The sequence below is a fragment of the Eschrichtius robustus genome, chromosome X, assembly GCF_028021215.1.
Source record: "Eschrichtius robustus isolate mEscRob2 chromosome X, mEscRob2.pri, whole genome shotgun sequence".
NCBI classification, from domain to species: Eukaryota; Metazoa; Chordata; class Mammalia; order Artiodactyla; family Eschrichtiidae; genus Eschrichtius; species Eschrichtius robustus.
Window position 1 is genome coordinate 2,063,971 of NC_090845.1, and position 25,974 is coordinate 2,089,944.

Below are 25,974 nucleotides of genomic sequence, written 5' to 3' on the forward strand. Positions count from 1 at the left end.
CATGGCAGATGCTGTGATGACATGTGTCCTCATTTATTATTGACTTTTAAATATTTTATTTATTCTGTTGTGTTCAGGATTTGTAATATTTTTAATAAACCCTATTCAGAACCGAAACAAACATCAGCATTTCATAAAATAATTAGGAATAAATGCAATAAATATATGGGCATTTATGGAGAATTAATAAGGCACCTCTGAAAAGCTCTAAGATTTTGATCACCAGTTCCCAAGTGTGGCTTTTCCAAGACCAACAAGCAATTCTGCGACTCCAGCTGGGTGTCCTACAGTTCAACTCCATTCTGACACATCTAGAGGTAGCCTCAGACACCACAGGTGAAGGGCTCAGTCCCACAGGACTACCCCTCCCTCCACCACAATTCCGACACCAGGTGGTCACCTGTGCTTCGGACCAACCGGCTATAGATGGAAGGTTGCCATGACCCCTCCTTGGGTTCAGTTAATTTGCTAGAATGGCTCACAGAAGTCAGGAAATATTTTACTCACTAGATCGCCAGTTTATTATAAAAGCAGATAACTCAGGAACAGCCAGATGGGACAGATGCAGAGGGTGAGGTCTGGGGAGGGGGCAGGGGACCCCCGCACCCTCTCCAGGCTGTCACTTTCCTGGTACCTCCATGTGTTCACGAACTAGGAAACTATTTGAACCCTGACCTTTGGGGGTTTTATGGAGGCTTCATGACACAGGCACCATTGATTAAATTATTGGCCATTGGTGGTGGATTCAACCCCCAGGCCCTCTCCCCCTCCCGGGAGGTCAGGGGGGTGGGAATGAAAATTCCAACCCTTTAGTCGCTGGTTGGTTTCCCTGGCAACCAGCTACCATCCTTAAGTGAGTTCCAAAGGGCACACCTCTTGAACATAACAAGAGACACCTTTCAGGCTCTCAACACTTGGGAAACTCCAAGGGTTTTAGGAGCTCTGTGCAGAAATGGGGACAAAGACCAAGTACATATATTTCTTATTATAAACCACAATATTGCAAGCATCAAGAAAGACGTGGTCAAAACGAGAGATGACCTATATTCAGACAGAGGACAGTGCTGTCTGAAATCCTGGGGCTCCCTGAATTAAGTTAAAAATCCTCCCTCCCAGGGGATCTATGTATACGTATAGCTGATTCAGTTTACTGTATAGTATAAACTAACCCAATATTGTAAAGCAACCATACTCCAATAATAAAAAAAAAATTCCCCCTCCCAAATTAAGTCTTCTTACGATGATTATATCGGTTGTGAAAAGATGACCACCACCAAAATGTACAAAATGTGAGCAAATGATTACGTGGGAGATCTCCTCCTCCTAGATGCTGTTTTTCTCGATTTGCAAAATCATCTAAAAGGTGGTCTGGAAAGATAATCAGTTCAGAGTCAGGAAAGGTTAGACAAGAGAGTGATGGTGTAGATAAAAGTAAATTCAGAACAGACGGAAGCAAGGGAAGGTTTTTAGGAAACACCTTTAGTAAGTGTCATGGTTGGCGGTTTTAGTAACCGTCATGGTGTGCGGTCAGCAGAGAAGGATGGGCCCTTGGACACAGGGCTCCCAGTTTGAACAGGAATGAGCACCTGTGGTCCTCCTACATCACCCCCTGCAGACATCACCCAGGCTGACTAAGGATTCAGTCGATGTCACAGGTAAAAATACTGCAGGGGGATTTCTAATCACAACGTCAGCCCGGAAACCATGAAAGTTAAACAACAAAACAATTTACAACAAGAAAAAAAAAAGTTAACCCCTTGACTCATTCTGGCAAAAAAAAGTACTTTCTCTAAGACCAGAAGGCACAAGAATTCTGGGGACCAATCGTGGAAGATGAAACAAGTGATTATGTCCCTAATATACAGAAAAGCTTCTCCTGAATCATCACCTCCCCTCCGCAACACACACACACACACACACACACACACACAAACACACACAGATAAGTGTCCCCAGAGAACACGAACCAACAGTTCGCACAAGTTGTCACATTCACAAAGGGAAATTAGATTTCAAACGGAACCACAAAGGGAAACCGGGTGATTCAGGAGAGGTGGGTTTTGATGGCCTGCTGACGAAGATGTAATTACAGCTGGTGTTGACTGGATGCTGGGGCCCGGTTGTAACTGTTAATTCATATTTGTCAGAATCTGAGTTCCATGGGTGGCCCCAAAATGCTGCACTGAGGAGAGCCCAGTGGTGGAGAACTCAGGGCAATCACTGTCATTTATGGCATCCACCCTCCCTCCCCTCCAGGGCTCTAGCGATCATCGTTTCTAATCTCTGCAACCCCGTGGTGAGGAAGAAATGAATATGGTCCACCCGCCAAGACTGTGGAAGCCGATCAGCACCTCCCACTGAAAGGCGACAGTCAGAGGAAAGAAAGACGTAATCCTAACAAGAAGCCAGACACTGCCCTGTAAACATACCATCTTACTGCTAACGGGAAAAAAAAATGCAGAGTTAAATGGGACCACATATGGTCTAGGGGCAAAACACTAGAAAATTATCAGCAGAAATGTGTTGTGGGAATTTGGGTACCAGATTTTAAATGTGCATAGCCTGTAGATAAACAAACTCCTTTTTAAGAATTTATCCTAAAGAAATAATCACACAGAAGACCTAAACAGACATGTCTCCAAAGAAGACATACAGATGGCCAACAGGCACATGAAAAGATGCTCAACATCGCTAATTATTAGAGAAATGCAAATCAAAACCACAATGAGGTATCACCTCGCACCCGTCAGAATGGCCATCATTAGAAAGTCTACAAACAATAAATGCTGGAGAGGGTGTGGAGAAGAGGGAACCCTCCTGCACTGTTGGTGGGAATGTAAATTGGTGCAGCCACTATGGAGAACAGTATGCGGGTTCCTTAAAAAACTAAAAATAGAGCTACCATGTGATCCAGCAATCCTACATATCTGGAGAAAACTCTAATTCAAAAAGATACATGCACCCCAATGTTCATTGCAGCACTATTTACAATAGCCAAGTCATGGAAGCAACCTAAATGCCCATCGACAGATGAATGGATAACAAAGATGTACATATATACAATGGAATATTACTCAGCCATAAAAAAGAATGAAATAATGCCATTTGCAGCAACATGGATGCAACTAGAGATGATCATACTAAGTGAAGTCAGTCAGACAAAGACACATACCATATGATATCACGTATATGTGGAATCTAATTTTTTTTTAATGATACAAATGAACTTATTTATGAAACAGAAATAGACTCAGACATAGAAAACAAACTCATGGTTACCAAGGGGGAAACGGGGGGGAGGGACAAATTAGGATTTGGGGATTAACAGATACACACCACTATATATAAAATAGATAATCAACAAGGACCTACTGTAGAGCACAGGGAACTATATTCACTATCTTGTAATAACCTATAATGGAAACGAATCTGAAAAAGTATATCTCTCTCTCTATATATAAAATATATATATATAACTGAATCACTTTGCTCTACACCTGAAACTAACACAACGTTGTAAATCAACTACACTTCAATAAAAAGCAAAAAAAATACAAAAATAAAAAACAATATTTTTTAAAGAAAGACAAGAAATAATCACAGAAACACCAATGTGTGTAGGGGCACGGGGCCTCCTTGGGCAGGTAGGGAATTTCACCCCTATGCCTCCAGTGTGGACAGTAAAATAATGACAATCATGGTCTTTATGGACCCCACCGGGTTACTTGGGGATTAAATGTATATAAAGGAATTATTTTTAGCTTGTATCTCATACAGAGGGTGACGGACAGGATGTTAATTTTTCTTATGATTATTGCACTTATCAGGGTAAAACGGATAACAACCTAACTGCACCAGAAAGGAAGTTTGATCAAGAAACAGATCCCCCAAAGGGCAACACAGGGGGAGAGGATTCAGAGGTACAGGCTATTAGGCATAAAATAAGCTCCAAGGACAGAGCGTACAACACCGGGAATATCGCTGATATTTTCTAATAACTATAAATGTAGTCGAACGTTAAAAAAAAAAAAAAAAAAAAAAACCCAGAGACACCTGCATACTAGATTGTCAGGGCTCACTCTGTGTGGGCAAAATGGGGCAGGAGGGATACCAAAACAGAAACACGGGGAACCTTTAATCGGAGGGATTCGGGGGGCCTGGCATTCATCATTTCTCACTTGGCATCATTTGAGCCATGGCCGTGGCGGCAGGAGGCACATGTCACCAAGCCTTCTGTGTGTCCCCACCTCCTACTTGCCGGCCTCACCCCCTGTGTCCGGTTCACGTGTACTGTGAGAGCCCGCCCTTCCCCCCGGCGTTCGGCCATGGCTGTGCTGTGCCCTGGGTGCCCGGTGCCCCGTGGGGAGGGGTCTGCTGAGGTTCAGTGGGACCCAGATGAGTCCTCCAAGCGGCCTTTGGTGGGACTGGGGCTGACATGTCCACACGGCTGTATATAATATAAATAGAGAACCAACAAGGCCCTACGGTAGAGCACAGGGAACTCTACCCACTATCTCACAATGACCTATAATGTGTGTATAGATACATGGATGGACCTAGAGATTGTCATACGGAGTGAAGTCAGTCAGACAGACAAATATCACGTGGTATCACTTCTATGTGCAATCAAAAAAAAGTGACACAAACGAACTTGATTACAAAAGAGAAACAGACTGACAGGCTTAGAGAAGGAACTTATAGTTATGGGCGGAAGGGTCGGGGGGAGGGATGGATTGGGAGTTTGGGGTTAGCAGATGCAAACCCTCACAGGTAGAATGGATAACCCACAAGGACCTGCCGAAGGGCACAGGGAACTCTACTCAGTATTCTGTAACAACCGAAATGGGAACAGAATCTGAGAAAGAGTGGACACACGCATATGCATAACTGAATCGCTGTGCTGTACCCCTGAAACCCACACTGCATGGTGTATCAACTGTACGCCAACAGAAAATAAAAAGTCAAAGAGAAGCAAAGCGCTGTCCAAGGAGACACGGCGCACAGGGCCTCACAGACACAAGCGGGCAGCACACACGATTATTCCCGAACAGGACAGAGACGGCAGGGGAAGACACACGGCTTTCACTTCTAGAGGCAGACGCGTGTCCTTCCAACGCCCTTCAAGAGCGCGCAAACCAGGGCCAGGGAGAGACCAGAAGGACAGCCCCAGATGCCGCCTGTTCTTTCAAGACACGACCCTCTGAGACCCATCAGCCCCGGGTCAGACACGCTCGCATGACCAGGGTCTTTGGGAGCAAAAGCAAGCCCGCCGCTGGCCTCTGACCGAAATCGACTTTTCTCCTTTCGAACAACAACAAGAGCAAAATAATGCCGACACCCGCGTGGACACACAGGGGAGGGTTCTGCCTCGGTGCTGCTTATCTCGGCAATGGGACCTCATCGTCCTGAGGACCCCCCGGGCACGAGCACAGAAAGCCCGGCCGCCTCGGGAAGGCGAAACCGAACTCTGCACACGTGGGCTCGCAGAGCACAAGCCACAGCGACACGCCCGACCGTCGCAGCCTTACCTTGAATAAGCACCAGCCGAACAGCTTCTTAATGAGCCGTGTGCCCCAGAAGACGTGTCTATACAGGTCGGTGTCCACCACGCCGGGGTCGGCCACGTTGGCGGTCACGGGGCTGCCCGTGGCCTCCAGCAGCGCCTGCAGGTGGTACGTGAAGAACACCAGGGCCAGCTTGCTCTGGGCGTACGCCGCGTGCGCCGAGTAGCTCTTGCTGCAGAAGCAAAGCGGGAGAGGGTGTGAAACGCGGGCATCTGGCCCCGATTGTCCCCTCGCCCGGCCGGGAGGCAATCTCCAGCGACAGGCTGAGGGCAGCTACACACGCACCTGAGTTCAAGTGTGTTACGAGAATTGTCTCCATCTCTGAGAACTGACTGCGTTTTTCTCCCCTCCGAATGCTCAGCGCTTGGGAAACAGGCCCTGACGCGTGTCCTGCTCGCATGCAGCCTGTCTATTTTGGCTTCCTATCATTGCAGATTATGTCATGGGGGGCACAGCATGTTGACAACCGGGGATGCCTTTCTGGCAAAACACATCGTTTCTCATTTGTTAGGGATTAGTCACTTTCTTCAGGCCCATAGTTCCTTTTCCTGAATTTTATGGGATATGAATACAGCCCAACCTGAGTTCCTTCTTCCGGTGGGATGTGCCCCATATTCTATGTTACTCTCTCTCTTTCAATCTCAGAGGTGTCTCCTCAGTTGGGAGAAAATCCATCCATGGAACTCACCCTCGTGGGAGTTTCACACAGTCAAAGATGAAAAGAAAGCAATCAGAGTCATCGCGTGAAACGCAGAAAAAACCACTCTTTGGAATTCAACGGACAAAGGCTCTTCCTAAATAAGAATTAAAATTTGCAATAAATGGGGACTTCCCTGGTGGCGCAGCGGTTAAGAATCCACCTGCCAACGCAGGGGACACAGGTTCGAGTCCTTGTCCGGGAAGATCCCACATGCCGCGGAGCCACTAAGCCCGTGCGCCACAACTACTGAGCCTGTGCTCTAGAGCCCGCGAGCCCCAACTACTGAGCCCGCGTGCCACAACTACTGAAGCCCTAGAGCCTGTGCTCTGCAAGAGAAGCCACCGCAATGAGAAGCCCGTGCACCGCAACAAAGAGTAGCCCCCGCTCGCCGCAACTAGAGAGCCTGCGCGCAGCAACAAAGACCCAACGCAGCCAATAAAAAAAACAAGACTGCAATAAATGAACTAAATTGACTAAATGATTCAGAAAAGTGAACTGAGAAAACGTGACCAAGGAAAGCACAGAAGGGGAAAAAAATAATAAAAGGAAAAGGGAAATATTAGAACGTAGAAAACAGTACAAGAAAGGGTATCAGAGAAATCAAGCCTCGTATGCTTAGTTGCCGAGTGAGACTTTCTGAAAAACCTCAATTCTGTAAATTGCACACATGGGCGCTTGTCCCTTCCTATGCGACAACCACATGAACCCCTTTTCGGACTGGGTCCCGCCTCCTGCTGTTTCCTGGTTAGAATCTTTCTTCCTCATCAGCATGTCCCCACGGTGTGCCCATCACACAGCCCCTCGTCACAAGAGGCCACAGGCAAACCCTGAGGTTTGGCCTCGGGTCCATGCAGTTTAAGCTGGAAAATAAACCCCAAGTCCTCTGTCTTAAAGATGACTCAGAACAAGCCAGCCAAGGGTGACACCTGACAAGCTTGCCGCAGGGCGTTGGCCAAAGGAATTCCAAACAGATCTTTTGTTGGAGGGAGGAATTAAGACAAAAATATAGCGCAGTTCTGAGCCCAGATGCCCTCCCCTGATCCACGACAACCTCCCAATTATCATCAAGATACTTGTTTTTGGCAGATTCCTCCTGTCTCTTCCCCCCAGAAGAGGAGAGAGCTCCAGGAAAGAGGGAGTTATTAAGTGGGGGGAGAGAAAAGCTGAACTTTCACCTTGGAATTGGGCCATTTTGACACGTGCACGCGTTTGCTCCTGAATTACCAGGGCTGTTTGGGAGGGAACAGGAACCCTGAATTTAGAAAGAAGAGAGGGAACCATAAATGTGCAGATTCCTCAAGGGTAAACTGACGAGTGATACAACTATGGTTTTGTACGGTAGCATGGAGAAGAGAGAAACGGAAATTCTCTAAATATACTATGTGGGGGGGGGGGGAAGTCAATACATTTCTCTACAGGAGGAAAAAAAATCAAGAGTACAAGTAATTTCAGGAGAGGTTCCCTGGTGGATTTAAAGATAAATAAACATCCACAGGAGAACTGGAAAAGAATCAAAGCCGATACACAAGAGGACATGATTCCCCATGAAAGTTTATAAATAAAGCCCCGAGGAATGGCAGAGACACTTGGTGTTTAAAACAATGAAGAGACTGTTGCAATTTTAACAGACAGAAGGCAGCTGAAAGGGAGAATCAGTCCACAAACTTAAGCAGAGGTAGAAGAAATTCATGAAATGTCTGCATGGCTTGATTCAAAACATGAGATTTTTAATACGCTGCTTTTGTAATGAATGGTGTCAAAAAGGCAGAACGGAAACCATAAAAATATATCTTTGTTTTCAAAAAATAATAACCTATTGATGTAACTACTTCGTAACTAATTTGAAAGTCAATCTGAAACAAAAGTAGAGACAGTCTTGTGGTAGCCTTTCTGTCAGGGAAGAAAAACTTTTCTCCTGTACTTTTGTGTTCTGTACTTGAGGCCTGCAAATTAAACCACCAAGTGTCAGATTAAAGAGAGAAGTATACCAATTTTACTTCTAATTTTACATGTATGGGGAACTTCATAGAAAAGAAGGGAAAACCCCAAAGAGTTGGGAAGTCCTCATTTCTCACAAGTTTCTGCTTTTAGTCAGATAAGGGAGGCTCCAGAAAGGCATATGTCTGCATCTGTTGCCTCTCAAGAAGCTCAAAATAACCTGTATGTCAAAGTGGCACATTTTGAGTTGGCATATTCAGACCCCCATCACTTTCTCTACCTTACAGACAAGAGAAGGAAATGTGAAGAATGATATTTTGAACACAACATATGCAAACCTGTGTATTGAATCAAAGACTCGATAGTTCTCAAAGGGGTTCTTGATTAAAAACTAGGAAAACATTACTTACAGATGGGAAATCCTATCCTAAATTGAAGCAGCTTGGCTTTCTGGTTGGGAAGAGGACACTGGATTTTTTGACACCTGTGTTTCACGTAAACAGTATGTGGCATTTACAAGATTGAGCACTGTACTTGGTCTGCATCTGGCATTGATCTGACAGCCGATCTACACCCACTGAAGTAATTACACTGAGCCACCTGAGACCAGGTGCTAAGTGCACGTGGTCAGCTAGTGCCCCCATGCTCAGCAAGATGCCAGGAATGTAGCAGGTCATACATTTCCGCTAAGGAAATGAGGTTTCAAGTTCTCATCAAAGACAAAATTACTATTGCCTATGACAATAAATGCACACCCACATATTTCTACTTTTTAAAATATACACACGTAAATCCTACATTTTAATAAAGTATTGTAGGGGGGGAAATCTTTTCCCTCTATCCTCTTAGGTTCTGTCCTGGGGCCTGCAAATCAAACTGCTAAAAGACAGTTTAACAAGAGAAAAGTGTTAATTACATACATACATATAGGAATTCCCAAAATGATGTGATTCAAGGAGGTAGCCAGATGATAGAGGCTTATATACCATCTTAGGGTAAACAAAGGAAAAGGGGTTTTGGGATTCTGGGTGGAGGAGGCAAGTTATGGGAAGGGAAGAAATGTGTGTATATAAATAAGGACTGTCTTGTTATGCAAATAAGAGTCTCTCGGGTGAAAAGAGTCATTTCCAGGAGTAGCTCTCTTCCTGGAATGGAGACATTACTACAAATGGAAAATCCCTGGATAAATGTAAATTTCCTTTACAAAACCGTAAATTGATACTTTATTTTTTAGACAATTGGGGGCGGGGTGGGGGGGGAGTAAAGAGCGTTTCCTGGGTCTGCTTGTTCTCAATTGCCTTTAGCTCAAAAGATCCCATGTATCAAAGGGGTACATTTGGAGCTGGCATGTTCCGGTCCCTTTCAGTAGGACCAAAGGTATACCTTGGGAGAACTTTTTAAGGATAATATTAATTTTTCATTATTATAAAAGAAATACATATGGGTTGTAAAAAAATTACAAAGCTCAAAGAAGAATTGAAAATCAATTCCATAGTGATTTCAGTGTTCTTCCCCACCAAGAAATGGCCATCGATCACACTGCATGAGTGTGTATATGTATTTGTATATACACATATACACATATATGTATGTGTGTATACATATGTGTATATACACACATATGTATATATACTCATATATACATATATGTGTGTGTCTATATGTGTGTATATATACTCATATATACATAGATGTACCTGTGTCTACATATATACTCATATATATACTCATATATATGTATATGTCTATATATATACTCATATATACGTATATGTGTGTGTCTATATATGTGCCTATATACTCATATATATGTATGTGTGTCTATATGTGTCTATATATATACTCATATATACATATATGTGTCTCTATGTGTGTGTATACATATTCATATATACGTATTTGTGTCTATATATATATACCCATATATGTATATGTGTGTGTACACGTGTGTATATGTGTGCATGTGTGTGTGTGTATATATATATATATATATTCCATCCTACCTTAAAGATGGCTTTTCTCACTGACTTTCCACCATCTTTGACCTACACCGTATTAATCCATATGCTTTCTACTCAGCGCCATTGTTTTTTAACTACTTCCACACCAGTGGTCAAGGTCCCTCCTGAGCACTGCTCTCCACTGCCCACAAGTAAACTATCGCCCACCTGTCCTAGAAAACCATTTTGCATTATTTTAAGTGTCTCACGAGGAGTCCATTTCCTGAACTCCCTCAATCCCATGAGAAATCGTGCCTATGACTATGGGATTTATAAGACAATATCTTGAAAACCATTAATTCACTGAGCTTTCCTGTTGAAGGAAAACCCCAGTGAAACACACGTGACCCTGAATGTGGATATGATTAAGGGTATCTGACGTCTGTGTTTTCGGCATATTATAGAAAACATTATTCCCCTCTTGCCGTTGGAGATCAGAAAAAACCAACCGGCCTGGACAGTTTATGATAAGAAAGGAGCTCTTCATTGATTACCTTGATGGACACCGTGCCGTGTGTGTGTGTGTGTGTGTGCTGTGTGTGTGTGTGTGTGTGTGTGTGTGTGTGTGTGTGTGTGTGTGTGTGTGTGTGGTGGCTCAGTCCCACTCCAGTAAGACAACTGACTGTGTGATGTTCACTTCATATGAGTAAGTCCCATTTGCTCCCCTTAAAAGTTCGATTCTGAGACAGTAACACATCAGCACATGGCAAACACAATTATGGAAACTCCACGTACTACCCATAACCTAGTTTCCAATTGGCGCGTTTTGGATGCTGGTCGAGCCCGATAAACGATCGGCCTGCAAGTAGGACCCATATCCAGTACGTCGGTAAGTAAAGAATCCCTCAGCTCCAAACTGAAGTTTTCCCTTGACAAGATGAACAACTGCCTTGCATTCTGCCTTGGTGTCCTAGGTTTAACATGACGGAGGAAGATAGAAAGAGAGACCACCCACCAGGATCTCCGAAAATATCGTGAGCTAAGAAGAGCCTCTGTCCTTCCACGAAGGGAAGTCGGCAGAGACAGCCCGGGATGTGGCAGAGCCACCTGTGAATTCCAGCCTCATCCAAACACCTGCTAGAGTTGGTCATAGAAGCACGGCAAGGGTGCCGGCTGCCTGTAAGGGGTCCCAGGACACACGCTGAACATGTTAAATGTTTAGTGAAAACCGCGTCAATGCAGGACAGCCTATTTATAACATGACATCTCACCACAGAGGTGCCACAACCAACGATATACGAGGATGTGAAGACGTACTTATGAATAAAATAGTGTAAAACTGCCCCAGAGTTAAATTAAGTTTAGGAAACTCAAACCAAGACGGCTATTTTCACGACAAGACAGGGCCATGCCTATAACGTGTCAATGATTATTGTGTCTCCAAAGCAAGGTCAGGCTGAAATAACGTGAGCCTTAAAGGTTAAGGATCTATCCACTGGGGAGGGACCAATGGTGCGTGCTGTGGGCTGAACTGTTTCCCCCCTCTTCCCATAAAAGAAGAGGTTCTGTTGGAGTCCTAACCCCCAGGACCTCAGAATAGGACCTTCCTTGGAAACACGGTCTTTACAGAGGTGATCAAGTTAAAATGGGGTTGTTTGGGTGGGCTACAATCCAATATGACTCGTGCCATACAGCAAACTCCAGAGGCTGGAGAGAAGCCTGGAAGAGACTGAGCCTGGGTGGGTTCCTCCCAGGGCCTCCACGAGGGACCCACCCTGCCTAACCAGCCAACCTTATCTTGGACTTCCAGTCTCCAGGACTGTAAGACAATAACTTTCTGTTGTTCTAAGGTACCCAATTTTCTGGTCCTTTGTCACGGCCGCCCCAGGAAACTCATACAGTAACCACTGTTTTACAAAAGCAAAAGTGACTTGGGAATTGGCGGTCCAGTGGTTAGGACTTGGCACTTTCATTGCCGTGGCCTGGGTGTGATCCCTGGTCAGGGAACTAAGATCCCGCAAGCCACACGGCGTGGCCAAAAAAGAAAAAAGCAAAAGTTACTTGGTACAAATCATAAAAATGTGGACTTCACTGGTTTGCTCCACTGAAGAATAGAGAAGAGAGAAAGCCAATAAAAACAAGGAGACTTTTCTACGTTCAGAGGAAGTAAGCCCATAAGATGTAAGTTTCTTGGGGGGAGAGGAAGCCATGAGGACAGTGTGCTTGTGAGGAACCCTATGAAAGTCCACTCTGAGCCCTGGTCTGCAGCTGGACCTTTGTGGACGGAGCCACAAGACCCAGGGACATGCAGCACTTGCACCCAAAGAAGCACCTCGGTTGGTGACACAGGACATAGCCACTCCTGCATCCAGGGGGTTCTGTTAACTTCGCCACTAAGAGCAAATCTTAATCTCTTGATCTCTTCCGAGGTCAAGAGTCAAGATGGGGGACTCGCTTTGGTTTGGGTCCGAGGAGAGGAGGTAGGAGGGTACCATTTTCTTTCTTTCTGTAGCCGAGGGCAGCCCAGGAAAGAGCTGCCTGCATTAAGAGGGGAGGGTCCAAGGATAAGCAGGAGGAGCTGCCCCCAGGAGAGATGCAGAGGGGTCTTCCCGTGCGGTCACCCTCAGGGCTGGCGTGAAGCTGGGGCACCTCTGACGCAACCCCCACAGAGGGTCCCTTGGGTCCCAAGGTGCCCATGGGCGCAGGAGGCTGAGCACGGAGACAAGTCAGGGTGCAGGGTGGGTAGTGGGCAGACCCGTCTCCCGGACACCACGGCGCGTCACCTACAGAATGCCTTGCCCACATCTGTGCCCCTGACAGTTCATTTCACGTGTCCATGCTCAAGTGTTTGGTCCAATGCCAGTCTAGATGATGCCAGGAAGGTATTTTTCAGAGGAGATGAACCATGAAACCAGTAGCCTGCATGTAAAGCAGGTGAGCCTCGGCCATGTGGGTGGGCCTCGTCCTATCAGGTGAAGGCATTCAGGGGAAGAGAATGAGGTTCCCCCAAAAGAAGAAGGGATCTGGTCTCAAACACCACAGCATAGAAATTCTACCTAAGTCACCTAGTCTTTAGGTTCAAGACTGCAAACGTCACCGCTTCCCTGAATCTCTGGCCCGCTGGTCGACCTTGTCAGCCCCTCCAAGCATGGGAGGGAGTTTCTGAAAACAAGTCCAACTCTAGTGGGGAGCGGGAAGGGGGAGGGGCAATATAGGGGGAGGGGTAATATAGGGGGAGGGGCAATAGAGGGGAGTGGCCATATAGGGGAGGGGCAATAGAGGGGGAGGGAAGTAAGAGATATAAACTATTATGTATAAAATAAGCTACAAGGGGACTTCCCTGGCAGTCCAGTGGTTAAGACTCTGTGCTTCAGCTGCAGGGGGTGTGGGTTCGATCCCTGGTCAGAGAACTAGGATCCCACAAGCCACGTGGTGTGGCCAAAAAAAAATAATTTAAAAAATAAAATAAAATAAGCTACAAGGATATACTGTACAGCACAGGGAATATAGCCAATATTTTATAATAAGTGTAAATGGAATAGAATCTTAAAAAATTGTGAATCACTCTGTTGTACACCTGTAACTTATATAATATTATATAATATTGTGTGGCAATTTTTAAAAAAAGATGGAACAGAGCTTTGTGCACAGTTGATACCTTTAAAAAAAAGTCAGTCTCTCTCTCCCTCTCACATATATGTAAATTATAATTATAAACATATAATTATAATTGCATAATTACATAAATATTGCAAGTGATATATTTTATATCATTTACATATTATATATAATTAAATATTATAGATATACAAGTATTAAATATATTAAACATATAATTTTTTACTTAAATTGTATATAGCTTTTTCACCCTCTTCCCCCTAAATATAACTTTTTTTTTTTTTTTAACAAAGCTATCCACTACATCACGAGTCTTGTTCATTGACTACAATTTTCCAGAGATTCTGCCCACCTCTTCCATTGGAATTTCTTCTGTAGGAGGGACTGAGTGCAGCTGGGCAGAGGTGACAAGCCCTCTTGTGTGTAACAACCCACCTGGGTTTGGAACACTTTATGCTTTTACAAGTGATTTATGCTTGACAAGAACGCTCCTTATCCAAGCCAGCAAATCAATCTTGGCAATTAACCGTCATCACCAGCGGTGTTTACATCAGGTGCGAGCCAAGAATTCACCCTTTTTTTTTTTTTTTTTTTTTTTTACCCCAAAAGGCAGCATGTTTTCAACCCAAGTGGTTCTCAAATGTCAGCATGCATTAAGAGCCCCTCAGAGGGTGTGTTAAAATTCCCAATGCCTGGCCGCACACCCTGAGTTGTTTTGTTTTGTTTTTAACACAGTTTTAACATTTTAACAGTCTACTGTCAGGCCTTTAAAATGGAACAAGAGTGAGTGGGGCTCTTTTGGGTTTTTTAAAGGTAATTTTCTGTATGTTTATTATAGAATTAAAAGGCTATATTTGGCATGGTCTGAAGTAAAATATACACTATAAGGTATATATAAAATTTACTTGGAGGGGGCAGGTTGCTAGGAAATACCTTTTTATTGTCTTTTTAAGCAATTTCTATTGGAGTAGAGTTGCTTTACAATACTGTGTTAGTTTCTGCTGTACAGCAAAATGTATCGGCTCTACGTATACTTATGTCCCCTTTTTTGGATTCCCTTCCCATTTAGGTCACCACAGAGCAGTGAGTAGAGAGTTCCCTGTGCTATACAGCAGGTTCTCCTTAGTTATCTATTTTATACATACTAAGATTTACAGTATTGTGGTAGTTTCAGGTGTACTACAAAGTGATTCAGTTATATATATGTGTGTGTATACGTACATACATGTTTTCAGATTATTTTCCCACCCCCAGAGTTTTGATTTCACAGGTTGGGAGGGTGTGGTCTGAGCATCTACCTGTATCATCTATCACTTCTCAGGTGATACAGATGCTGCTGATCTGGGGACCCCACCTTGAAAACCACGGTCCTAAATGGTCTCATCCCCTTTGGATAACCATTTAGGGAAAAAAATGATACAACGAGATGCCTTTGATGTGATTTGACACAGGAAAATGTAAACAAATACAGGAGGGCAGTTACCACCACTTCCTGACACACTCACTCCTGCGGGCCATGAGATTACTTCTCTGCAATGTCAGAGTTTTGTGCGATGCCATAAAAAGCTTCATTTTAGAAAAAGGAAGCTATGGGTGCACACATCTGCATTCTCTTGCGTATTTCTACAGCCGTATTCAAAGGAGGAAAAGACAAGAATATTCCTGACAGAAGCACCCCACCCCGTACACGGGTCCCCTTTGTCACGATGCTGTTTTTTTCGAGCCGTGTGGAGTCATGCCCCCATCAGATGCAGGAAACACTTGGCGATCCTATACCGTCTGCAGACCCTGAGCCTGGACCCATGCTGATGAGAGAACCACTCCGTCCAAAGACGCCCCTCTGAGGGATGACTGGACCCCAGGAGTTAAAACACAGGGTGTTGAGCCCAGGGGGAGAAGCAGGCGCACTGCTGCGTGAGTGCTTGAGGCGACATTAGAATCTCTCCAGGCTCAGGGTCCTTTTCATTTTCTTCCTTGCTATGCACGCCCCGTGCGGAAAGCACCGGGCTGGCTAAAGGGCTATGCACACCTACGTGCTGAGAAATAAATGGGGAAAACTCAGAAACGGCAGGGAATGAAGTCAGCCTGTTAACTCCATCAGGACCCCGGAGGGTCTGTGACACCCCATCCTGGCCCGGCTCAGAGGCCACGGAGCTGGTCCTCCACGAGACCCACTCACCCTGAAGGTCTCCTACAGCCCCAGCACAGGTGACCCACAAACTGGGGGCTGAAAGCAACAGGCCTTCAACCTCCCCCAGTGCTGGAGACCAGACATCCGAGACAGACAAATAGCGTAGGATAGCACTTACATGTGGCATCTAAAATATGACACACAGGAACTTATCTACCAAACAGAAACAGACTCACAGACACAGAGAACAGACTCATGGTTGCCAACGGGGAGGGGGTGGGGGAGGGAAGGACTGAGAGTTTGGGATTAAAATATACACGCTAATATATATAAAATAGATAATCAACAAGGTCCTACTGTAGAACACAGGGAACTCTACTCAATATGCTGGGATAAACCACCATGGAAAAGAATGCGGAAAAAAACGTACGTATATGTATAACGGAATCACTTTGCTGTACACCAGAAATGAACACAACATTGTAAATCAACTATACTTCAATTAAATACATTTTTAAAAATATACGCTTCTCAGTTTCCTCAAGTGTAAAATGAGGATAATAACAGGATTTACCTCAAAGCATAAATATAAATAGACTGATATAGATGTGTGAGTGCCAGTTAGCTAACAATTATTAATACGGGCAGACCTCACTTTACCGCGCTTCACGGATATTGCATATTTTTACACATTGAAGGTCTGGGGCTGCCCCACGTGGAGTAAGTCTATTGACGCCATTTTTCCAACATCATGTGCTCGCTTTGTGTCTCTGTGTCACATTTTGGTCATTCTCGCGGTATTTTAAACTTTTCCATTATTATTATATTTGTTACAGTGATCTCTAATCAGGGATCTTTTATGTTACTACTGCAAAAAGATTATGACTGACTGTACGCTCAGAGGACGGTTAGCATTTTTTAGCAGTAAGGTGTTTTTTAATGAAGGTGTGTATGTTGTTTTTATAGACATGATGCTATTGCACACTTACTAGACTACAGTCTAGTGTAAGCATCACTTTTAGATGCACTCGGAAGCAAAAAAAATTTGTGTGACTTGCTTCATTGCAATATTTGCTTCACTGCTATGGTCTGGAACCAAACCCGCAGCATCTCCCAGGTCTGCCTGTGTTAGTCAACAGAGCTTTCACCTTGAGACAGGTTGATTTACAAACATTTGGGGGTGTGAGCCGCCATCACCTGGGACGAGCACCCTGGCCAGTGCGTCGTGGTGACGGGTCACCCTGACCGTCCTGGCAGCACCCGAGACCCCTGGCAACTGGCACCCACCTGCTCTGAAGGTCATCCAAGTTCAGTTCCCCGATGTAGTGTGTGGCCGAGGACACGGTCACCACCCTCGCGCTGCGGCCGGGGGCGCCCGACTCCCGCAGGGTGTCCAGGAGGAGGTTGGTCAGCAGGAAGTGCCCCAGGTAGTTCACACCAAAGTGCTCCTCAAAGCCGTCCTCGGTGGTCCTCTGCGGCACCATCATTACACCAGCTGGGGACAGAGGAGGGTTCAGGGATAGTGAGACGGGATGAGATGGGAGGAGATGGGATGAGGATGGGAGGAGATGGGATGGGGTGGGATGAGAAGAGATGAGATGGGATGAAGTAGGATGGGATGAGGACGGGATGGAATGAGGTGGGATGGGAGGAAATGAGATGGTTTGGATAACATGGGATAAGATGAGATGGGATGGGAGGAGATGAGGTGGGAGGAGGTGGGATGGGATAGGATGGGATGGGATGGGATGGGATGGGATGGGATGGGATGGGATGGGATGGGATGGGATGGGATGGGAGGAGATGGGAGGAGATGGGAGGAGATGGGAGGGGATGGGAGGAGATGGGATGGGATGGAAGGAGATGGGATGGGATGGGATGGGATGGGATGGGATGGGATGGGATGGGAGGAGATGAGATGGTTTAGATAACATGGGATGAGATGAGATGGGATGGGAGGAGGTGGAATGGGATGAGGATGGGAGGAGGAGGATGGGAGGAGGAGGATGGGAGGAGGAGGATGGGAGGAGGAGGATGGGAGGAGGAGAATGGGATGGGATGGGATGGGATGGGATGGGATGGGATGGGATGGGATGGGATGGGATGGGATGAGGATGGGATAAGGATGGGATGGGAGGAGATGAGATGGTTTGGATGACATGGGATGAGATGAGATGAGACGGGATGGGAGGGGATGGGATGGGATAGGATGGGATAGGATGGGATAGGATGGGATAGGATGGGATAGGATGGGATGGGATGAGAATGGGATAGGATAGGATGGGATAGGATGGGAGGGGAGGGGAGGGGAGGGGAGGGGATGAGGATGGGATGGGAGGAGATGAGATGGTTTGGATGACATGGGATGAGATGAGATGGGATGAGATGAGACAGGATGGGAGGGGAGGGGATGGGATGGGATGGGATGGGATGGGATGGGACGGGACGGGACGGGACGGGACGGGATGGGATGGGATGGGATGGGATGGGATGGGATGGGATGGGATGAGGGTGGGATGAGGGTGGGATGAGGATGGGAGGGGAGGGGAGGGGAGGGGAGGGGAGGGGAGGGGAGGGAAGGGGAGGGGATTAGGTGGGATGGGAGGAGATGAGATGGTTTGGATGACATGGGATGAGATGAGGTGGGATGGGAGGAGGTGGGACGGGATGGCGGCGCCGCCCCCCAGGTGGACGGGGTACCTGCCCAGCGCCAGGAGGGTGGCTCTGGTCCTGGCTGCTGCCCCACCTTCCTGCCTCAGTTTCCTGCTCTGTACACGGTGGGGAAGATGCCAAAAGACCAACAAGACCCCTTTCTGCTCTCAAACTCTGCCCTTCGATGTCCCGAGCTTGTAAATGATGACAAAACAGCAGGACCCCCCAGAAAGTGAGGCTGTCCTGAGTCACCCAACAGTGTCCCCCGGGCCGGTCACTCTTCTGGATGGGAACAGCCATCCGCAGATGCCAGGGGCCTGGTCTGAGGCGTGGGCAGCACAGCTGGGACACCGGGGGGTGACACTGTCCTATGGTCCACAGGCGGGTGGACAGAGCCCTGTCCCCCAAACTCACGTTGCCACGGCAGCCCCTCATTCAGGTGAACCCCAGAAGTGAATTCATCCCTCAGGCGCCCTTTGGGGAACGTCCCCACTGCAGGCCCCAGCCGGCCTGTCGGCTATTGGTCCATAAACACATTTGTGAAGCATGTCCTGGGGCTCCGTGCGTTCTACCCGTCAGTTTGGGACACCCAGGCCTGCCTTCTGGTGGGGGCAAAGGACATCTAAATCCCTGTCCCTAAGTCCCTCCCACAGAGGCCAGCACACAGGTGATGGGCAGAACACATGCCCGGCCCATATGGTTCCATCTCCTAGAGCAGCCAGCAGGCTTGCACGTGTGTTTGTCTATGTGTGTGTCTAGGTGTGTGTGCGTACTGCCTGCCTGTGTGTGTGTGTGTGTCTGTGTGTGCATTTTATTCGTGCATGTAATTCTGTGTGTATTCGTATGCTTCTTCTAGATGAATTTGTATATGTCTGTGCATACATACGTGTATCGTGTATGTGTTTATATGTATTTGCACACATGTGCACATGTACACATTTATACACATACATGTTTATGCGTTTGCATGTGTATTTGTGTATTTGCATGCACGTGTTTATAAATGCCTATCAACTTATACATGTGTTTTCTTTTGCATATATTGTATATGCATGTCTATGAATTTGCATTGCAGATGTACGTGTATATGTACTTGCATGAATGCCTGCATTTGCATATAACACATGTATATGTGTACATATTTATAAGTATATGAGCAGAGTTATTTGCCTATGTGTAACTGTTCAGTCAACTATGCATTTGCACGTGTGTTTATGTGCAATGCATGCATACGTGTATTTCCAGTTTTATATTCATCCACATAGGCTTTTGTATTTGCATATAAATTTTAATTTTCAAGTTGTTTTGCATATGTGTATGATTTTTATGCACATATGCATATATATTTTTGTATGTATATGTACATGTGTTTGTACTTGCATGTGTATACACTTCTCTGGGTATATGCATTTGCATATGTGTATATGTTTATGTTTGTATTGATATGTTTGTTTACATGGATGTATAGACATATTTGTATTTGCATATGTATATGTATATTTGTATGTGGCTGTATATGCATTTCTATATGTAATTCTCTGTATATGCATTTGTATATGTGTATGTGTTTGTTGATGTGTGTGTATTTTATATGGACGTATTCATATATGTATACATATATATTTGTATGTGCCTGTGTATGCATTTCTACATGTAATTCTCCACATATGCATTTGTATACGTGTATGTGTTTGTTGATGTGTGTGTATTTTATATGGATGTGTATTTCTACGTGTATATATTTTGTATTTGTATAATGTACGTATATTTGCATTTGCAGGTATATGCAATTCTGTATGTAATTCTCTGAATATGCATGTGTATATGTGTATGTGTTTGTTGTGTATTTTATATGGATGTGTATTTCTATATGTACATATTTTATATTTGTATATATGTATATATATACATATTTGTATGTGCCCTTGTATGCATTTCTACATGTAATTCTCCGTATATGCATTTGTATGTGTTTGTTGATGTGTGTGTATTTTATATGGATGTGTATTTCTGTGTGTATATATTTTGTATTTGTATGTGTGTGTGTGTATATATATATATATTTGTATGTGCCCGTGTATGCATTTCTACATGTAATTCTCCACATATGCATTTGTATACGTGTATGTGTTTGTTGATGTGTGTGTATTTTATATGGATGTGTATTTCTACATGTGTATATTTTGTATTTGTATATGTGTGTGTGTGTATATATATATATTTGTATGTGCCTTTGTATGCATTTCTACATGTAATTCTCCACATATGCATTTGTATGTCTATGTGTTTGTTGATGTGTGTGTATTTTATATGGATGTGTATTTCTATATGTATATATTTTGTATTTGTATATGTGTGTGTGTGTGTATATATATATATATATATATTTGTATGTGCCCTTGTATGCATTTCTACATGTAATTCTCCGTATATGCATTTGTATATGTGTATGTGTTTGTTGATGTGTGTGTATTTTATATGGATGTGTATTTCTACATGTATATATTTTGTATTTGTATATGTGTGTGTGTGTGTATATATATATATTTGTATGTGCCCGTGTATGCATTTCTACATGTCATTCTCCGTACATGCATTCGTGTCTGAGTAACTGTGTCTGTGGACAGTTTTCCCAGCTGCACTGCGAGGCCCCTCCCGGGCCACACAGGCCACACTGCATGTCCCTCCACACTCAGGTCCCAGCTAGGATCCACCCTGGGTTCACGACCCCATACATCCCCACTGCAGGTTCTGAGGTTCCTGAGGCAAAGAAAACGCCTGATGCAGGCTCTGGCTTTCACAGCGCCGGCCAAGTGCTGTGGGCGTTGCAAGGTGGTAACGTTTAAAACACAAAGCTGTAGGGAGGCTGCAGGCTGATGGCAGCTTCCACAGACAAGGATGGAAGAGGAACCGTGACGGAAGACGGGGCTCCAGACGCAGAAACGAGAAGACGGGGAGTTCAGGTGTGCGGTGCCTCACCCTCACACGCGTCCTGGCCACACTCGCCTCTTCCGTCCACACCCAGCTCTCCCCAAAAACCTCCGGGACGTTGAAACTTTATCCCCTGCGCTGATGACTGTCAAACATCATGAGTACGGCACCGCATGGACGGAGGCCACAGACACGAGAAAAACCAGCTACACGTGTCTTAGGCACTCAACGGAGTGTGCGTTCAAATATACCTACAGCCGCTAAAATTCAACGAACAAACCAGATTGGGAGTTTGGGACTGACAGGTTCACACAGCTATATTTAAAATAAAATGCCTTTCCATTAAAACGACAAAAAGAAGAAGTCAAGTGGCTTGGCAAAGTTCACACAGCCAGTAAATTATAGAATTAGAACTAAAAATCCTTTTTTTTTAGGTCAAAGGATGATTTTATTTTTTTATTTTTAACTTTTATATTAGGGCACAGTTGATTAACAATGTTGTGTTGGTTTCAGGTGTACAGCAAAGTGATTCAGTGATACATATATGTGTATCTATTCTTTTTCAAATTCTTTTCCCATTTAGGTTACTACAGAATTAAAATCCATTATTTTAACTCTAAACCCTATGAGTCTCTTTTTCCCCAGGACCACTATGTAACCAAAAATAGGTTTCCTCAGCTACAGACCTATACTCCCCAGCATGTCTGGTCTCTAAACTTGTGTCATTCTGAGATGAGGCACTTTGTTACGATTTTCACAGTCAAGTGAATTTGTTGAGATTATATGATACTAGGCTCAAAAATATTCTAAAACGCTGTCTTGTTGTCAATAAAAAGTAAGGTATAAAAAAAAAATGTTTCTGGACTTCCCTGGCGGTCCAGCGGTAAAGAACCCACCTTCCAATGCAGGGGACGTGGGTTCGATCCCTGGTTGGGAAACTAAGATCCCACACGCCACATGGCACGGCCAAAATAAATTAAAAGTTTTTTTTAATTTTAAAAATGTTTCTGAAGAGCATATCAGGGTGCCCTTCAGAAGTCATCCAGAAGAAACACAGGCTTTTTGGTTGTCAAGTGGACATAAGGTCTGGCATTTAGAGACAACGCACACACTTCCCTGGTGATACGTTTCCGTGATTGCCTCAGTTAGTGGGACGGAGCTGGATAAATGAGCTCTGTCGGTGCCTGCAGCGCAGGCAGCCCTCAGGGCAGGACAGACCCATGCATCCAGGGCGCTCGGCTGATGTGAGGCTGGTTGAAAGGGACAGCAGCCTCCAAGCAGCTGGACAACCAGCCTGCACATTCGTTTGACACCCGTTTCCTCAGGAGACGGAGTCTGTATCGCATTCCTCAAATCCTGGCAGCCTCGTGAACTCTGCTGTCATGAGTCGAACGCAGTGGCAGTGACAATGTCGTACAACGTCCAAGGGCGTGCTCAGAAAGACCCCGGAGCTTCCGCTTTTCAGAATTCTGTCTTTCTGGGCACAGCCAGCTTCACTAGAGAAGGCTGGCAGTTCTAAGATCACTACTTTGGTGAGGAGACCACACGTGGGGATCTGGTCGACCAGCTCAGCTGAGGCCAGGCAATGGGCAGGACCAGTTTCCCGCCACAGGAGAAAGCCACCCTGGACGTCTGGCCCCGGTTGACCCGTCAGACAACGGCGGCCCAGGTGCAACCCCATGGGAGGACCAGAGTGATGACTGCCCAAAACGCAAGCAAAATGGTTATTTTGATACCAGCACTGTTTACAATAGCCAAGACATGGGAACCACCTAAGTGTCCAAAGACAGAGGAGTGGATAAAGAAGATGTGGTACATATATACAATGGAATACGACTCAGCCATAAAAAAAACAATGAAATAATGCCGTTTGCAGCAACGTGGATGGACCTAGAGATTATTATACGTCGTGAAATAAGCCAGACAAAGACAAATACTATAGGATATCACTTATATGTGGAATCTAAAAAATGCAACAAACTAGTGAATATAACAAAAAAGAAGCCTACTCACAGGTGTAGAGAACAAACCAGTGGTTCCCAGTGCGGAGAGGGAAGGGGGAGGGGCAAGATAGGGGGAGGGGATTAAGAGGTACAAACTATTATGCATAAAATAAATAAGCTACAAGGATATACGTACAGCATGGGGAACATAGCCGATATTTCATAACACCTACAAATGGAGTATAACGTCTAAAACTTGTGAATCGCTGTATTGCATACCTGTACCTTATATAATATTGTACATCCACTGTACTTCAATAAATATAAATAAAAAATAAAAAAGGAAACGGTTATTCTGAGCCACTAGGATCGGGGAGTGGTCTGTGCACGCCGAAACGGTCGAGTCCAGGCTAGAGAGCTCCATCTCCTGGGACAGACCGGCAGCCACTAGACATGCCCTTCCAAGTGTCAAAATCCACTGGAAAATGCCCCACATCATCACAGAGCAGGGGCATGTGAAGGGGACATGGGGTCAGCAGGAATGATGGCCTGAATCTGGGGGTGGTAACCCGCGGTGACTTCCCGGGCTTCAGCCTGGTGAGTTGAGGATAACATTATACAGTAAAAGGAAGCTGGTGCTGGTTGTCACTTGCTTACGATGGTCTCTGATTCCTTGGACGTTGACAGCAGAGAAAACAGCCAGGAGGCTCGGGTCAGCCAGACGCTGATGCAGCTGCACCAACTCTGGGTCTCACCCCGCTGGGGCAGAACAGCCGGACTCAGCCGTGTTCAGTTTCGCTGGGGCACCCGTGGTCTGGCTCACGGTGACCTGAGCTGAAGGGCAACCCCTCCCCGATCTCATTACGGCTGCACCTTTTCCAGCCACCCCACTCCGTATTACGTATTTGCTAACGAGAATGTACGAGACAGGACATGTGCATCAATGACGCAGCCCTGGGGACATGCCAACACGGATCGTCGTTGCATACAAGCTCTGCTGACAGATTCTAGCAGAAACTCACCGACCCCGAGCGACAGTGAGGACGGTCCGGGCACAGCCCGAGTTCAAGGTGAGCTGGGAAATCATCACGGTCATCTGAGCAGGGTCTGGGGTGGGAGGAAATAGCATCGTTGGGGAAAACATATTTTTAAAGCAACAGCAAGGACATCGCTGCAGTGCATACAGCTGCCCACCCACCGTGTTCCAGAAGCTTCTAGCCCATCCTGGGGTTCATCCACCGGGGAAGCTGCGTGAGGACTACAGCCCCGTGGAGGCTGGACCCCCAAACTCCCGGGGTCCCTGCCCACGACTAAGCCCACGATAAAGTGAGATGCTGAGAATAATCACGTTGGTTTCTTTTTTTTTTAAGATTTTTTTTTTCATGTGGACCATTTTTTTAAAAAGTCTTTTACTGAATCTGTGACGATATTACTTCTGTTTTATGTTTTGGTTTTTTGGCCACAAGGCATGTGGGATCTTAGTTCGCCGACCAGGGATCGAACCCGCACCCCCTGTATTGGAAGGCGAAGTCTTAACCACTGGACCACCTGGGAAGTCCCTGGTTTCCATTTTTAAAGCAAAGTGTCCTGGACAGCTCCCTGGGTAGCAGATCTAACTGCAACAATAATATTTATTGAACGTCTGGCGGGTGCTGAGGGAGAGATTTTAACGGTTCACCCACGTCCCCGCACTTGTATTTTTTAAATGGATAAAGGGATGATGTCACGTCAGGGCTTCAAATGGTCATCCTTGTTAGTGACCATCCGTGAAAACAGCAGCCTCTGCGAACTGAAACACAGGAAAAGGAGTCATAAAAAATATCTGCTATGGACTTCCCTGGCGGTCCAGTGGTTGAGACTCCACACTTCCACCGCAGGGGGCACGGGTTCGATCCCTGGTTGGGGCACTAAGATCCCGCAAAGCTGCACAGCACAGCCAAAAAAAAAAAAAATCTGCTCTTGATGGATGCATTTGATTGGTGAGTGGACACACGTCTGTGGCCTGGAATATCTCATCGTCACAGGTGGCTTCTACACTTTGTACTTGTGTTTTTTTTTAATTTTTTGGCTGTGCCACACAGCTTGCGGGATCAGCTCCCCGACCAGGTATCGAACCCGAGCCCCGGCAGTGAAAGCACGGAGTCTTAACCAGTGCACTGCCAGGAAATTCCCCCACTGTTTTTACTTCTATAGATAACTTTTGCCTTGCATAGAAAAGCCAAGCCACTCGTCTGTAGGATGTTCCCAATCCAAAGAAAACGTATACGTTGTGTGTCCAAGAAACTATAACATGTACTGTTTGCACTTGCCTGCTGGGATGTGGGCAGACTCTTTGCATGGTTTTCATGCTTTTCTAATGGACACTGGTCTATGATGCTTGCTCAAGGAAATATATCAAATATCTTCTTTGCCTGTGTATTTCCATGCTTAGGTATTTCTAACGTTTATTTTTTCCCTGTCTATTTCCATACATAGCAACGCACCGTGAAAAGTAAATGGCATGAATGATATGTATATTATTACTCAAAATAAAGTCTTCTACTTAAAAATAAACCAT

General features: G+C 45.4%; 1 protein-coding gene across 11 annotated transcripts in view; it reads right to left on the minus strand.

Annotated features, from left to right (window-relative positions):
- The window catches only part of DHRSX (dehydrogenase/reductase X-linked), a 326,570-nt gene that overhangs the window by 153,401 nt on the left and 147,195 nt on the right, over window positions 1-25,974 (minus strand). For all 11 annotated transcript variants that reach the window (XR_011072229.1, XR_011072230.1, XR_011072227.1 and 8 more), the window contains exons 5-6: window positions 17,179-17,386; window positions 5,529-5,736 (exon numbers count right to left, since the gene is read on the minus strand). Coding sequence is in view for 2 of the 11 variants with exons in the window: in XM_068532756.1 (XP_068388857.1) it covers window positions 5,529-5,736; window positions 17,179-17,386 (416 nt within the window). In the remaining 9 variants the exon portion in view is untranslated. The remainder of the gene's footprint in view (window positions 1-5,528; window positions 5,737-17,178; window positions 17,387-25,974) is intronic.